We start from the raw sequence: 17,537 nt of genomic DNA, 5'->3' as shown, positions 1-17,537 counted from the left end.
AATGAACTCCCAATTTTTATTCACAGGTTGGCTGTAGGGGGTCTTTGAACCTCTGTTGAAACATCTTGAAGCATCCTCATTTTGCAGATGAGAATGCTAAGTTCTATGGAGGTAGATAAAACTTAACTAGAATCACAAAATTAATCTTTACAAAGGTAATTTCAGATCTGTAATCAGTCTTTCTGTGGAGACTGTCAATTATAGTCTGTTGTTATTGATTAATGGCATGATCTGAAGTATTTTTTCCCATGTGACACAGGAAATAAACCCATGGCCTTGCATTAAGCAGTCTCCCTGAACTCATGTTTACATCCTTTTTAAAAAATTTTTATTCATAAAATGGAAATATTGACAAGACTATAGGATGAGAGGGATATATTTCCACACAATTCCCACTCCCAGATCTCCATTTACATCCTTTTGTTATAGAGGTGTGGTGTGACAGAAAAAGAGAAATTAGGTATAACATCAAATCATTCCCTTGATGCCATTCATTGTATGGAGCAGTTTTTTGTTTTTGTTTTTCTAATTTCCATTGTACCTTAGATTCTACTTGTATAAAATATAGATGATTTATCTACTTATCTTTACAGTAATAGTTACTAGATATGTGAGACAGTTTTATTTTTTATTTTTAATATTCTATTTATTTATTTTTGGATAAAGAAAAGAGAAACTAAGAGGGAAGGGGCAGAGAAAGACGGGTGGGGGAAGAGAGACCTGCAACACTGCTTCACTACTTGTGAAGCTTCCCACCCTGCAGATGGGGACTGAAGTCTTGAACCTAGGTCTTTGCTCACTGTAGTATGTATGCTCCACTGGGTGCACCAACACCCAACCCCAGGACTTCCTTTTGTTCACAATATACTTCATTTTCATGTGTATTATTCTAATTACTTTTTCCTGTCTTATGGATAAAGAAATTAAAGTTCCAAGATTTTGAAAGTCACACATCTAGGAAAGAAAAACAAAAAATTTCAGAAATCATACCACTGGGCTCCAAAGGACATTCTCTTTTCACACTGGCTTTCCTACCATAAACTGAAGTTCTGACTTCTTCAGTTGAATATGTATTGTGATACTATAAATCTAATTTTAAATAAGTTGCCATTTGGCTTTAATAAGCTAAATACATGTGTTCTAATTTACTCAAGTAATGTGGTAAATGAGTGGAACTATGGAAAAGAACTTTTTAAGGCCCATTTTCCATTGTCATAAGATAAGAAATAAAATATAAGAGTCTGAGATTATAGAGTTGCATGCTTAATGTTTAAATCAAAACTTTCCTTCTGTTTCTTGGTTGGCTAAAGAGGCAAGTTATCTGCATAAATGCCTGAGGTCCTTTTTCTCTTTCCTTAAGCTTTATTTTTATGAGTAAATAAAACTCAAAGAAGTTTGATCTTTCATAGATAGATTACTCTTATAATAAATAAATATAATAAGAATAATTAAAACAGGCCACGATGCATCAAAATCACTGCTAGCTCTTGTCATTCTGACCATATGAGGTAAAGACCGTCCTATTCTGTTAGGAAATAATCTTCTCAACCTAACCACAGAACTTTGATTCTGAATAAACTTTATTGGACTCCAAATGTCACTATTTGATTACCTTTAAATAATCTTAATAGTAGTAAATTGCCAAATTCTTGAAATCGTTCTGTGAGACACCCAAATACTACCTCTTTGCTTATGATCTGCATAATTCTAACAATATCTCCTACTATTAGTAGGCCTGACTAAGTAAAAATCATTTTAAGCTGTTAAAACAGCTTTATATAATAGAGATATCTATGATTATACTTATAAAAATGAATATAATTCTATAGTGGTTTAAATATAATTATTATAAAACCAACATTCATATTTAGCAAATATGCTATACAAAGGACTATATTTAGCCCAGTAAGAAATATAAAGGGAATTAAAGTCATGAATCTTTCCCTTCAAGAGCTTGAAGTACATATGGGGACCCACATCAATAATTACAATATGAATAGCTGTGACACTTATAATAGAAGTTCAGATATGATGTTTTATGTTTAGAAAAATCTAACAATAAATTGGAGGAGTGGTTATATAAAGTGCTAAAAAATATTAAAAGTCATCAAACTGTATACATAAAATGAGTAAATTTCATGGTAAGTAAATTGTATCCTAATAACACTTAAAAGAGTTTAGACAAGAAGTTGTTCCTGATTGAGGAACATGGAGAATATTTTTTAAGCTGGTATAGTTTAAATTGGATCTTAAAGTAAAGTAGCACTTGGATCAGAAAGTAAGCAACAGGGCTGGGATAGATAGCATAACAGTTATGCAAAGAGACTCTCATGCCTGAGGCTCCAAAATCCCAGGTTCAATCCCCACCCCACCACCATCTGCCAGAGCTGAGCAATGCTCTGGTTAAAAAAAAGAATAAAGAAAATAAGGAACAAGAGTATTCCAGAAAAAGAGTAAGTTTATCTAAGGCCTAAGAATACAAGGACTATTCTAGAGAACCTTGTTCAGACTTTATTCCTTGACATATTTAATTTATATTCCTCCTAGTATATATATTCTTATCACTTTGACATTGCCAAAAAGTTTTGATCAAACCCTATTTAAAAACATAAATGGGGAGTTGGGCGGTAGCGCAGTGCGTTAAGCGCACGTGGCGCAAAGCGCAAGGACCCGCATAAGGATCCCGGTTCGAGCCCCCCCCCCCCCCCCCCCCCCCCGCTCCCCACCTACAGGGGCATCGCTTCACAGGTAGTGAAGCAGGTCTGCAGGTGTCTATCTTTCTCTCCTCTCTGTCTTCCCTTCCTCTCTCCATTTCTCTCTGTCTTATCCAACAACGACATCAACAACAATAATAATTACAACAGCAAAACAACAAGGGCAACAAAAGGAAATAAATAAATATCAAAAATAAATAAACTTAAAAAAACATAAATGTACCAGAATATTTTTCCTCTAGGGTCAAAAATATGAATTTGCCTACATTCTGAACAACATACTTATGTTACAGTTGTCAGTAACTCCAAGGAGTATAACAACTACTGATATTTGTCTTTAACTTTATACTTTACAGTTATTGATCCTTGAACCCCATAACAGTCTTTATTTTTCCAACTGGAAATCTGATTAGAGGATCTAGAACCTAAAAATAATAAACACGTAGGAGGAAAGATTAAGATCTCCTGCCCTACAAAGAATAGGATGTGGGAGAGAAAAATGATAATATAAGTACATAATCTTTGAGTAATTTAAAATCTCTTAACTAAAGTGCATGCCACATCTGAATCAAAAAATCATGCTAAAAACTAAAATAGGTGAGACTATTATAATAGAAAAATAAAGGGACTTTTTTAATGAGCTAATATGACTCATTAACAGGGACAACCCATGTTAAAATAAGTTTTATTGACAGTCACAAAAAAGCACATGGGAAATTTAGTAACAGTTTATAAATAGGTGTTCTTTTTATTGTTTTCTTTTTAAAATGTAAAAAGGTTAAAGTTTAAATTGTCTCTTTTTCAAACTATTTTCATAAAACTCAAATTATATAAGTAAACAGATATACAGAAACTTAATTTCTAAATTAAAATGTGACTGCTAACCAGAAAAAGAATTTCTTAAATAGTGCTAAAAGTAGAAGAGGGCATGGTCTGGGAGGTGGAGCAATGGATAAAGCATTAGACTCTCAACCGTGAGGTCCCAAATTCAATCCCAGCAGCACATGTCCCAGAGTGATGTCTGGTTCTTCCTCTCTCTCCTCCTTTCTCATGAATAAATAAATAAATTACTTTAAAAAATAGGAGAGGGCTTTCATAATCCATCAAAAAAAGATATCTTATTTTCTTCTTGACTTTGACCCCATCTACCCATTGCTCAGAATTTTTCAGTATGAGTCACTATATAATCCCATTTACAAGGAAAAAGAACACAAATTAGCCTGGTGAGCAGCAAAATACAGGCACTTTTTATGAAATCTGAGTGCTAACTTACAATCAAATGTAATTTCCACTTTAATACTTATGCATTCTTATATTGTTATGAACCTATTATTAACATGGGTTTTATTTTGTTTCCTCCTTCACTTCTGTGAAATACAGAAGAGAAAGGATGTTTGTTATTCACATATTTGTACCCCACTAACTGGTGTTAAACATCTGGCTTCCACTGGAGAGCCCCTGACATCGCAGGGAACGGTGATCAAAATTCCACACACTAGCTTCAAGCTGGGGGCTCGTAGCTACTGCAGCATTGAAGGGGGTCTTTTCCTGGCTTCTTTAAAATAAGCATGGTGATGGGATGGTTTAAGGAAAGAACACCTCTCAAATCATATGACCACTGCTGCGCTTCCGTGTGTCCTGCTTTCTTCATAACAGCTTGGCACTACGTTCTTACCCTGTACCTTACTGGGCTTGTATGTGTATAAATGGGATGGGTGGTGATGGGAGGAGGTGTTGTCAGTAGATGGTTATACATTATGCATGCATATTTCAATGTTAGAATGATGTGCCTTTCCTAATGTGTCACAGATTAAATCTTCTGTGTTTCTGAGAGAATGGGTCTTTCTCTCATACTGGTGTGAGATTTGTGTGTTTTTGACATTTACATCCTCAGTTGTTCTTCATGTTACATTAAACATAAGTTGAAGTGTCCTCCCATAAGAGTTAGCTTTTCATGTTGGGCTGAAAAAGTCTTCATTTCTGTGTAGCAGTTCATGTTATTATAACCTATGGCTTTCAATTGTACCTCCCATAATGAAGAGCTGACTTTAAACACTGTGCTATTCTTGTTATGACCTAAGCATAAGGTAAGTCACTTCTCTAACTGTATCTAAAGATTGTGGTTATTTGTTAAATTTTCCTCCCCTTTGTTTGAAATATTTTTACTTTTTTTCCTTACCATTTGGTATGTGCTTTTCCCTCTTTTGTTTTCTTGTTTCATGGCATAATTATTTCTTAATAACTGTGAGATCTTCAGCATAAAATTATATTGCACATGTAAACACATGTTGAAGTGAATTATTTGATGTCTGGAAGCAGTCTTGATTAGTAAATGAATACCAATATTTGCAGTAAGTCCTCTTGTGTTTTTCATTTCCTCCATAGATTTTAATATGCTAAACATTTTATACCTTGTTTTAGTTTTAAGTGCAGCTAAAAGGGGAACTGTGAACACCATAAAGCCAGTTTTATTTATAGTAAAACAGCATTACCCAAAGGAATAAATACAGTAATAGATAACCATAGTTTCCATTTTTAATCTCTGACAAACTTATCATTAGGCCAAATTTAGGGTGTTTTTTTTTTTGGTTTGTTTGTTTCCAGACTTTCCTTTTTTCACATTTAGTGAAAAGTCAGCGTAAGATAACAAAAATCTTTAAAACTTTTAGACAGGCCTATGTTACCTTATTTTCTATACATGTGAGAACACGACCAATAGTTGTCAACTTTAGTCTTCCAAGTATATCTCATTACACCATAAGTTAGGTAAAAGTCCTCATATTGGCATTTTATGTAAATTAAGTGCTACAATAATGACAAGTTTCATGATGCAAAAGAAGACAGTTCATGAGTAAATGCTAAATTTAAGAATAATCTTTCTCAGTTCATAAAAATAGTATACACAAGTTCACTAAAAGGTTCACCAAAGTAGTTAATTTTTAAGTGATTCTTCGAAAATATGGGCTAAATAGCCATATTTATTGGCTAAATAGCCAATGTAATGTAAATGAGAAAAGGATTGGCTATACTCCTGTTGGAAATTTGTAAACCTAGATAAACCATCATATTTGGGGAATTGAATTGTTTTCATCATCCAGATTTCTTCTCCAAAACTGCTTAAAATACATGGTTCTAAACTGAGATGCCACAAAGCAACATTGGGTTTCTCTATTATATTTATGCTATAAATTAGTTTTTGTTTAAGTTTTAAGCCACCAAATGAGGGAAGTTTGTTTTGTTTTGTTTTTTTCAATTATTGTTTTGGCTTGGGTTTTTTGTTTTCTTTTCTTTTTGTAAGACCAACTAATTATTCACCACCACCATGTCCATTTAAACATTATATAAGTCTGTTGAAACATTTTATGAGACAATTTGAACTACTCATCTGAACTGCTCTGTTCATTATAAATCTCTTGTTTCTATCCATACACTAGCTCCACTCTAGATTGGAAGGGCTAAAAGATGAACTCTGGAGGAATAGAGGCTACGACTTAAGAGTAACTATTACTGATCAAAGGAGCTGCTTTCCATTCGCAAACACTGCTTTGCGTTATGGGTTTGGGCTCCTTCTGTTTCTACATCTTGTTGGAGATTTTCTTGACTTCCATTTGACTTCTTTGAACTCTGTTTTTTGTCTTTCAACATTTTCCCCCTTTCTTTTCCTTATATCTTCTAGATTTGCTCCCTTTTACCTTCCTCTTGTGTTCTTTAAATCGCTTTTTAAAATGTGATTTATCTCTTTATTAAGCTTGTCTATTAGTTTGTCTAGTAGCATTTGTTTCTTTTGTCTGTTAAGGCCGTGGCGGTGTAGTTATTTCCATTCCATATGCCAACTTGCTTGTTTATTTTGCAGCAAGTTCATTAGTCATTCTTACCCTCTTAGTATGAATTTTCAGTAAGAAAAAGCAGAACATTCTGCATTAACATTTTGGCCCCTTCTTTAAGCCCATTTAAGCCATATTTTCACTAATTATCTAGATTTACTCCTTAAAACCTTTTTCTCTTTTTTCTTTTCATTGCTTTCATGCCTTCCTCCCTGTATTGTTTTCTTAACTAGTCATTATTTTTTTTCCTATTTGGTCCAGAATTGTGGTTCAATAAAACTTATGAGTTAAAAATATGAGAATATTATTTCCAGACTAGCTTCCTTATCCCAGTATATTTAAAGTTAATTAAACAACCTGGGCCAAAAGAGAATAATTTCTAACATCTGAAATTATGCTACTCTTTTGTTGTGTGAGTGTGTGTATTTTTTCCTATGTGTATGTTTGTAATTTTTTTTATTGTTGTTTCTTTAAACATTAACAATTGTTTTTTTCAGGGAAGGACAACCATAACCCACCCTAAGTTGCAACATTCCTTTCATAAGTTGTTTCATTACAATAGTAGATTGTGTTAAACTGTAGAAATTAATTTATTGTGTAAATATCCATTTGGGGCAAGCTGCTGTGGAGTGGGAAGAAGAGGTGTGGAATTTAAATAGAATTGTCTCTAATATGGCCATTGGATTAAACATTTTTGCAGCACTTAAAAAAAATGTTCGACTCTGACCTAAAATATTTGAATGAAAGCATAAGAATTTCTGATTGAAAAACTCTGTACACATGTAAGAAATAACAAAAGAATTAGTTCAATTTCATTGATTTCCAACAGATCCATCTTTCATAGCCAATCTGTTATCATGATAAGTAATAATATGGGTTACTACAGTCACATGCAAATATGATATATAAGAATTTACCTTATAAACATTCTGTTTTACCTTACAAAGATAAGTAACTAAAAATGACAGCAATGTAATACTTCACTGTAACTTCAAAACCTGAATTTCTTAATTATTCCAGCCTAGGGATAAGCACAGTGCTTTCAGATTAAATGTCTGTATTCTCAAAGCAATATGTGATAACTTGAATTTTTTCCATATACTGGTTTTAAATATACATCAGTTTAAAAAAATGTGTTTGGTTTAACATCCAAGCCATTCACTCTGTTGTACCCACATTTGTTTGTTTGTTTGTTTGTTTGTTTCTTAGAAGTCAGTTCTTTCTTTAAAGTAAGGAAAAGATAAAAGTATATGGAATAAATGTCCTATTTTAATATGAAATATAATGCCTTTGCTCCTAGACCTCAGGAGCTTGCCCATAAGTATGCCTTTGTATCTGGCTGTTGATGCTAAGGGCCCTAAATTACTGAGTTTATGCTCTCTTTGCAGGTCCAGTCCAGGTGCAGCAGCAAAGAGAACATTCTTAGAGCCAGTAAGTATGTTATCATTTCAGATGATCTACTGAGTTTGAACTTGCAGTTCAACAGGAAAAAGCTAAAAATGAGATTTTGGTGAAAGAATGAAGAATAGCAATGATAAAAATTTATATCCAGAATATTATAGTACTGATTCTGAAGCTTGCTTATTTTCATTTAGAATTTAGAATTTAGATTATGTTCACCCATTTTTTCCTTGCTTTATTTTACCCCTCTTCCTCCTCTTTTCAACCTTTTGGTGGGTTAATGAATCTTTTACTTCTCCATATACATATTATATTTTCATCTTTTTATGATAAATCCTTTTAACATTTTATGATTCAAAGTTGAAACCTTAAATTGATTTTTATTTTGATCACTATTAACATTAATTTCGGTGTCGTTTAAGTTGTATTTTATTCATTTCCCTATACATAAAAGTGAATTATAAATATATTTTCCTTATCTATATCTTTGAAACAGTGTGACATTGAAGGTTTCTTAGAAACTTTGGGATCCTAAAAGTAATATATAAATGCTAGCTATTTTATATTTCTCTGTCACTGAATATTTAAATGACATTTTACTATTCGGTTCCTTATCTTTATCAGGAAACTTACAGATGGGCTATGTTAAAATGGTTCTACTGGGTATATCACTGAAAGTTATAGTAAACAAAACAGAATACTTCCCATTGAATTTCTGCACTGTTTATATACCAAAAAGTAGGTAAAATATGTTATATTTAATGTAAATATTCCCCACATCTAGTGCTACCTTAGGCTGAAACCTTTGAGTTATTAGACAAGCACATTGTAGTTGTTTTCCCAGGACCTTTATATTACAGCTATCTAAAAATAGTTGCAAACAGACATGTTTATTACCTGTACTTTAGTGATTTTACACAATAGTGGGTATACATCTGAAAGAGGCTCTTCAATTTAAGTGATGTAAGGTTGTATAATCCCTTACTAAGACCTATTGTTGAGCAATATGAGTCGGAAGTAAAGACTGAATACTCACTAAAATACAACTATAGAGATAAATCAACTTTGTAAGTGATAGTTCATAAACATTGTATAGTTTACGTTTAGTGTTGTTCCTGAGATACTGATGGATCATTGATAGCGATTACAGTAATTAGGAAACAATATTTTTTCTTTGTTTATTGAATAGAGATAATCAGAAATTAAGAGGAAAGAGAGACAGAGAGACACCTGTAGTCCTGCTTTACCATTCATGAAGCTTTCCCCCTGCATATGGGAACCAAGGTCTTGCTTGAACCCTCGAATTTGCACATTGTAACATGTGCACTCAACCAGGTGTGCCACCAACTGGCCCCGATTTTTTTCTTACAAAGGACAGAATTCTTTGGAACTTTTCCATCTCTGCTCATTTGTATTGTTAGGAGAGTCTTTTGTTTAATTTATGCTCATACCAGCTTGTTGGCTGCTAATCATTCTAAATAGACATCATCTTCTTCTTCTAGCATTTGCCCTTCTTCCGTAGCCAGTCAACAGCGTCAGGTTGAGCCTGATGTAAAGTTTCGAGACCTCCTTTGAATCTGGAGAGGTGGCAGTCGTTGACTATGTGGGTCATAGTCTGTCTGTAGCCACAGGGGCAGTTCGGGTCGTCTCTGGCTCCCCAGCGATGGAACATAGCGGTGCACCGGCCATGGCCTGTTCAATAGCGATTGAGGAGGACCCAATCATAACGTGCTAGGTCAAAGCCGGGTTGACGCTTGCAGGGGTCTGTGATGAGGTGTTTGTTCTTGACCTCAGCTGACTGCCAACTCTGTTTCCAAGAGTCTGGAACAGAGAAGTTCAGTGTAGGCGTAGGGGACCAGATTGGGTGACGAGACGTCAAGCGTTGTTGATAGACATCATGATGTTTCAAATCTCAGATTGTTTTCTTAGGATGTAGTCTCTATATCCATTTAAATCCTCATAAATAATACATCCAACATTGTATATTCATAGTTATATGAGTTCTATATATTTAAGATATTTTCTTCACAATTGTAGTAACTCCATGCCCAATGACTGACACATCAAGGACACTTTCATTACCATAAACTGTTCTACCTCTAAGCCTCTTAGCATCAATATCCCATTGCTTACTTAGTCTGCTTATATCTCCCTTTTTTGGCGGGAGGGGCATATAATACTGTTTTGCAAAATTATAGATCTTATTAGCAGTTTCTCATTCTCTCAATTCTGTGTTCTGCTTCTATTCCCTTGAACCATTTGCCACTTTGTAAATATCTATTCCACTTGCTTTCCTAGAAATTTTTAATTGATCCTTCAAGACTCAGTTCAAGTGTGAGCACTGTGACATCTTCTCTGAGTGCCTCTCAGGAGGCAAAATTTCTAATCTTTCTGTACACTCTTACTATTTCTTCTATACTAGCTACCTTTTCATTTCTTTACCTAATTACTAGCCAGGAAAATATTTCCATAATATAACCAATATATTTCCATGCTGTAACCAATATTAATGTGTCATAGAGCCCTGCTTCCCTAGAGCCCCACCCCATTAGGGAAAGAAAGAGATAGACTGGGAGTATAGATTGACCTGTCAATGCCCATGATCAGCAGAAAAGCAATTACAGAAGCCAGACCTTCCACCTTCTGCACCCCATAATGACCCTGGGTCCATACTCCCCAGAGGGATAAAGAATAAGGAAGCTAACAGGGGAGGGGATGGGATACGGAGTTCTGGTGGTGGGAATTGTGTGGAGTTGTACCCCTCTTATTCTATGGTTTTTGTCAGTGTTTCCTTTTTATAAATAAAAAATTTAAAAATACTAAAACCTAATATATATATGGTCAACTTTTTAACATATGTAAAAATATGCTCAAATAATGGATCCTAGAGAAAAGAAAAAAAGTTAGAACTTAATAGGACTTTATAGAATTTTCCAGGGAATAGTTAGCTTTGGTAATTTTCTCAATAAAGAGATAACTTTGCTACGATAAGGGAGAATGTCACTTCAATAATGTTTTAGTCTTAGAGTCTCAGGGAAAGCAAACTCAAGATATTTACTAGATTTTTGAAGTTCTACTTCAAACAGGTCTTTTAATGTAAAGACTAACATAATAATTTAGGAAGAATAATTTAAGAAGGCAAAGTGATATGTAATTAACTGTCTTTTGATACTTCATATTTAAGAAGTTTCTACAATAAACAATAAGGCCAAGTTGTATAGATATAAATAGTTTCACATATCAGGATTCCCCTTGGGGACCTGTATTCATTCTGAGCTAAAAGACCATTAGCAATGAGGGTATGCTCAATAGATTAGCCAGATCTTTACATTTCTCGAGGCAATACAATAGTAGGTCAATTCATTTCAATCTTTATAAATGTCAAGTTTTCCTGTGCTTGTTGTATGATCTTATTAAACTATCTAATGAGGCTTAAGCTGGATAGCAGCATTTATGACAAGGGCAGTCACACATGTGAACCCTATTATTCAAATCTACAAAGGATTGTCACTAATTTAGAGTACTCGTCACAGGAGCCAAGAGTACTCCAAATTTAGCCCAAACAACTATATATCAACAAATCAGGCAAACTGAAAAAAATATATCTCTTAGACACAGATAGCTTACCAAAACTATATCCAGAAGAGAATAATCTGAGCATTATCAATTACTAGTAAGTAGACTGAATTAGCAATCAAAAATCTCCCAGTAAGATAAAGCCATGATCAGATGGTTTCACTGATGAATTTCACCAGTGAATTAATGTTAGTCTTTCTCAAACTCTTCCAAAATATTGAAGCAGAGAGAGCATTCTGAAACTCATTTTACAAAGTTTTGATTACCCTGATAATGAAAATGCAAGAAAACAAGTCAATATCACTAATGAGTACAATTGCAAAAAAAAAAAAATCTCTGTAAAGTACTAGCAAATTGAATTCAGCATATTAAAAGGATTATTCATAGGGCCTGGCAGTTGAGCACTCAGTTGAGTGCACACATTACAATATTCAGGGACTCAGGTTCAAAAGCCCCTGTCCCCACCTGCAGGGAGGACAGGAACTTTGGAGTGTCCTCAGCATCATTCAGGGTCTATTTTAACCCATCAGCTTATTTTCTAAGGAGAAAAAAAAATCACTGGATAACTTAATTTTTCAAAAAGTGGACCTTGATTTAAGAAACAAAATTATGATCAGTGTGGGTGGAGCAGTGGTTCACCCTTTTAAGCACACATAGTATTATGTGCAAGGACCTGTGTTTGAGGCCCCGGTTCCCACCTGGAGGTGAGGGTGCTTCACAGGCAGCGAACCATGTCTTCAGGTGTCTGTCTTTCTCTCTATCTCCTTTCCCTTTCCCTCTTAATTTCTCTCTGTCCTATCCAAAAATAAATAAGGAAAAAATGGCCACCAGGAGCAGTGGATTCATAGTGCTGGCACCAAGCCCTAGCCATAACCCTGGAGAAAAAAATGTGTGTGTGTGTGTGTGTGTGTGTGTGTTGTGTGTATATTATCACTTAAAAGCAATTCTTAATTTTTCTTCTTTCCCACACCTTGATTCTTTCATTTATAAGAGTCTCCACCCAAATAGGAAAGTTTCTGCATGCTCTGATTTGAAGAATAGCAAGTAAGGTATAAAATAATACTAAAGCTAAAAAAAAAAAGAAAAGAATAATACTGAAGCTAAGGAATTCTTCACTTGAAAATTTCATAAATTACAGTGATACTGTCTCAGCTGTTTCAGATATAATATTGGTCTCAAGGAATAACATATGTTGCTTTCAGATAAAAATGTTATTCTATATCCCTGTAGACTTCTCTGGGACCACTGATATTACTGGAAAAAATTAAAAATAAACAGATAAATCAGAAACTAGGTAATTGGATCAGAAAATAATACCTTGTTCTGAAGGTTCCTCATATCTAGGACAGGATTTATTCTTATTTTAATTTTGTTTTTCCAGTTTTATTGAAATAATTTGCATCAAAAATGGATCATATATCTCTGCTCTCAGAGATAAGTCTGCAGATCAGAACTTTAGAGTTATACTGCTCTACTATTGGTCAACAGTGCCTGATAAGATTATTTGCAGTTGGGTTTTAGAACTACCTTTCTCTGATAACCATGCAATATTTTTATTTCTTTTGAATATATTCTCAGAATTAGAATTGAGAGACCATATTCTTTTCAAAGAAATCCTAACTGGCTTTTTTAATTTTAAAATAATTGTTTCTAAAGACATATTTACTTGAAGACATTATATTATGTTTGATAAATATTACCAATAAAGACAAATTAGCCCACTAAAACTCATTAGTATTTAAAATATCCTAGGTCCCTCACAAGATGAGTATCAGTAAAATCAGAAAGACTGAAGTCATGCCAAACATCTTTTCAGATAATAATGCATTTAAATTAGAAATCAGCTACAAAAAGAAAGCTGGAAAAAAAATCCAAGCACATAGAGACCAAATACTTACTGACTCACTGTTGGGTCAGAGGAAATGAAAACTTCCTGGAAGCAAATGAAAATGAGAATAAAATCTATTAAAACCTGTTGGCAGGTTGGGGTAGCAGCACACCTGGCTAAACACACATATGACAGAATACCATTATTCTATCTATCCCCACCCTATTGTAACAACACATTTAAAGGGTCATACAAAGTATGATGATTATCAGAGTGAAGAGAGGACAACAGGAATTTTTTACATTTTTATTTATAAAATGTAAATACTAACAAAACCATAGAATAAGAGGGGTACAGTTCCCACCACCAGAACTCTGTACATAATCCCCCTCCCATGATAGGTTTCCTATTCTTTCTGCCTTTTCAAGTATAGACCCAGGATCATTATGGGCTGCAGAAGGATGGAAGGTCTGCCTTCTGTAATTGCTTCCACGCTGAACATGGGCATTGGTAGGTTGATCCATACTCCCAACCTGTCTGTCTTTTTCCCCAGTAGGGCAGGGCTTTGGGGAGGAGGGGATCCAGGAAACATTGGTGGGGTCGTCTTCCCAGGAAAGTCAGGTTGGCATCATGGTAGCATCTGGAACCTGGTGGCTGAAAAACAGTTAAGATATAAAGCAGAACAAGTGGGACCAGGTGTTAGTGCACCTGATAGAGCACTCGTATTGCAAAGCACAAGGACCTGGTTTTGAGCCCCCTGTCCCCACCTGCATGAGGAAAGCTTTGCAAGTGGTGAAGCAGGGCTGCAGGTGTCTCTCTGTCTCTCACATTCTCTTTTGCCCCCTTCCCTCTTGATTTCTGGCTGTACTCTATCCAATAAATAAATAAAGATTAAAATTTTTTTTAAAGAAATCTATACAAAATTACTCTAAATAAATAAGATAAAATAAATAAAGCAGAACAAATTGTTGACTAATCATGAACCTAAAGGCAGAATATTACAAATGAAGATTTAGGGTCTCCATTTTGGAAAAAGCTAGTAGGTCTATTTTAGGTATATTCCAAGGGGCCCTTGACTTTTCTAGTTTTTGCCTGAGCCTGACATCTAATATGAAGGTGGACACAAGTTATTGTCTGGCAAGATGGTGCCAGAGCTGGAAAGAAAGGACTAGAAAGCTGGATCAGGGAAGAGAGTAGCTCCTAAATATGGGAAAAGTGTATAAATATTGTTAACTGTAAACAGCATCGATTTGATCTGGGGCCCATATTCAGCACAGGAGCCTGAATTTTTATGGTGAGTGTGGTGAATTATACACATCAGTTGAAGATGAGAATGGTGCACTGACACCACTCATGGGAACATAATAAACTATGACAGCAGCAGTCTTGTAAATCCTTATTTCAAGGTTAAAAGTAAAAGGGTCATAAGGGAAAAAATGTAAAAGGACTCTGATTGGCAGAGAGAGCATAATAGTTATTTAAAAAAAGAAAGACTCATGCCTAAGGCTCCTTATACCACCATAAGTCAGAGCTAAGCAGTGCTCTGGTTTACATTTTTAATTAATTAATCAATTAATTAACTATTAATAACAATTAATAAATAAACTCCTAATTGAAAAAGAAGTACAAATTTTTGAAGAATGCAAAAGATTCTACTAGAAAAACTTTAAGCTATAATAAACCAATACAGTAAAGTGGTAAGCTACGAAGTAAATATATACAAAACTGTGGTATTCCTTTTTTTATTTCTTTATTGGGGGGTTAATGTTTTACTTTTGACAGTAAATACAATAGTTTGTACATGCATAACATTTCCCAGTTTTCCATATAATAATTCAACCCCCACTAGGTCCTCCAGTGCCATGTCCTTCTCATGATCCAGGCCCCAAACCCTCTCCTCCACCCCAGTCTTTTACTTTGTTGTAATACATCAACTCCAGTCCAAGTTCTGCTTAGTATTTTCTCTTCTGATCTTGTCTTTCAACTTCTATGAGTGATATAATCCCGTAAAAGTAAGATATTTCTGTAGACAAACTATGAACTAGAGTATAAACCAATAAACCAATCCCATTTACAATCACATCTAAAGTAATTAGGTAACTTACAGGTGAGGGAGATAACATAATGGTCATGCAAAAAGACTCTAATGCGTGAAGCTCCAGGATTTCAGGACAACCCCCACCACCAGCCCCATAAGCCAGAGCTGAACAGTGTTCTGATATTCTGGGAAAAAAAAAAAAAGAAAGAAAGGAAGGAAGGAAGGAAGGAAGGAAGGAAGGAAGAAAGAAAGAAAGAAAGAAAGGAAGAAAGAAAGGAAGAGAGAAAGAAAGAACCTTGGGATCAATTTAGCAAAGGAAGTAAAAGTGACATATCATAAACTACAATTCCCTGTTAAAAGAAGACAAAAGGAAATGGAATGTCGGCAAGGACCGGCAAAAAGTCCACTTGGAGAGTGAATGTACATGACGCAGATTCAAGCCCAGCCCACTCTGTGTTGAAGGAAGCTTCAGCACTATGGGTTTTATTTTCGTGGTTTTTGTTTGTTTGTTTGTTTTTTCTTCACTCTACCTCTAAAAAAAAAAAAAAAAAAAAGGAGAGAATGATGTCTTTTTTTTTTTTTTTTTTATACATTCCCCAGATTCCCATTTAACAATACAACCCCCACTATTTCATTCATCATTTTTCATGAACCTGTATTCACCCCACCCACCCACCCACCCCAGAGTCTTTTACTTTGGTGTAATACTCCAATTCCATTTCAGGTTCGACTTGTGTTTTCTTTTCTAATCTTGTTTTTCAACTTCGGCCTGAGAGTGAGATCATCCCATATTCATCCTTCTGTTTCTGACTTATTTCACTCAACATGATTTTTTCAAGGTCCATCCAAGATCGGCTGAAAACGGTGAAGTCACCATTTTTTACAGCTGAGTAGTATTCCATTGTGTATATATACCACAACTTGCTCTGAATGACTCTGAAAATGTCCAATAGTTCTAGGTTATCTATCTCTTCATTTAGCTCCCTTATGTCTTTACTGATTTTCTTCCTGGATGATCTGTCAAGTTGAGATAGTGGGGTGTTGAAGTCCCCTACTATGATTGTGTTACTGTTAATATATTGCTGTAGCTCTTTCAGTAGAAGTTTGATGTATTTAGATGGCTTCTCATTGGGTGCATAGATATTAATAATTGTTAAGTCCTCTTGATTGACTGATCCTCTGAGCATTAAGTAGTGTCCATTCCTATCTTTTTTAATCTTATGTATTTTAAAGTCTATCATGTCAGATGTGAGAATAGCTGTTCCTGCCCTTTTTTGTGGTCCATTGGCTTGAATGACAGTTTTCCATCCTTTCACTTTAAGTCTGTGTTTGTCTTGTTACGTTAGGTGAGTTTCCTGTAGATAACATATTGTTGGGTTGTGTTTTCTGATCCATCTTCCTACTCTGTGTCTTTTAATAGGTGAATTCAGGCCATTCACATTTATTGATATCAAAGATTGAAGATATTTTAACGCCATTCTTGTAGAGTTTTAGAGTGTTTTGATATATGTTCTATTTGTGGTGGTCTGGTTGTTTATAGGAAACCTTTCAGAACTTCTTTCAAGGCAGGCTTGGTGATGGTTGCTTCCTTCAACTGTTGCTTGTCTGAGAAGGTTTTGATGCTTCCATCTAGTCTGAATGACAGTCTAGCAGGATATAGTATTCTTGGCTGAAAGCCTTTCTCATTGAGCACTCGATAGATATCTTGCCATTCTCTTCTGGCCTGTAGTGTTTGTATGGAGAAGTCTGCTGCTAATCTTATGGGTTTTCCTTTGTAGGTGACTCTTTGTTTTTCTCTTGCAGCCTTGAGGATCCTTTCTTTATCCTTATTCCTTTCCAATCTAAGTATGACATGTCTTGGTGTCTTTAGGTCTGGGTTAATTCTGTTTGGGACCCTCTGGGCTTCTTGAATCTTTATGTCTTTGGTGTTGTCTAGACTAGAGAAATTTTCAGCTATTATGGCCTGGAGAATGCTTTCTTCCTCCCCTTCTCTTTCTTCCTCTGGTAAGCCAATAATGCGTATATTGTTTCTTTTGAAGTCATCCCATAAGACTCTGTTGTTGTTTTCAGCATCTCTTAATCTCTTTTTGAGATCTCTTACTTCTTTTTTAGTTGTCTCTAATTCATCCTCAATCTTGCTAATTCTGTCTTCAGCC

At 34.9% G+C, this 17,537-nt stretch overlaps 1 protein-coding gene across 11 annotated transcripts in view; it reads left to right on the top strand.

Annotated features, from left to right (window-relative positions):
* GPHN (gephyrin) overlaps nucleotides 1–17,537 on the top strand; it is a 411,021-nt gene that overhangs the window by 264,318 nt on the left and 129,166 nt on the right. For 7 of the 11 annotated variants that reach the window (XM_007525822.2, XM_060174807.1, XM_007525820.2 and 4 more), the window contains one exon: nucleotides 7,927–7,969. In XM_007525822.2, the coding sequence (XP_007525884.1) occupies nucleotides 7,927–7,969 (43 nt within the window). Of the gene's footprint in view, nucleotides 1–6,148; nucleotides 6,212–7,926; nucleotides 7,970–17,537 lie in introns of all 11 variants that reach the window. The other 4 variants (XM_060174805.1, XM_060174802.1, XM_060174803.1 and 1 more) reach the window with 1 other exon arrangement.

The sequence above is a fragment of the Erinaceus europaeus genome, chromosome 16 (assembly GCF_950295315.1).
Source record: "Erinaceus europaeus chromosome 16, mEriEur2.1, whole genome shotgun sequence".
NCBI lineage: Eukaryota > Metazoa > Chordata > Mammalia > Eulipotyphla > Erinaceidae > Erinaceus > Erinaceus europaeus.
The sequence above is the reverse complement of the archived record's forward strand: the minus strand, read 5'-3'. Positions and strand labels throughout refer to the sequence as shown.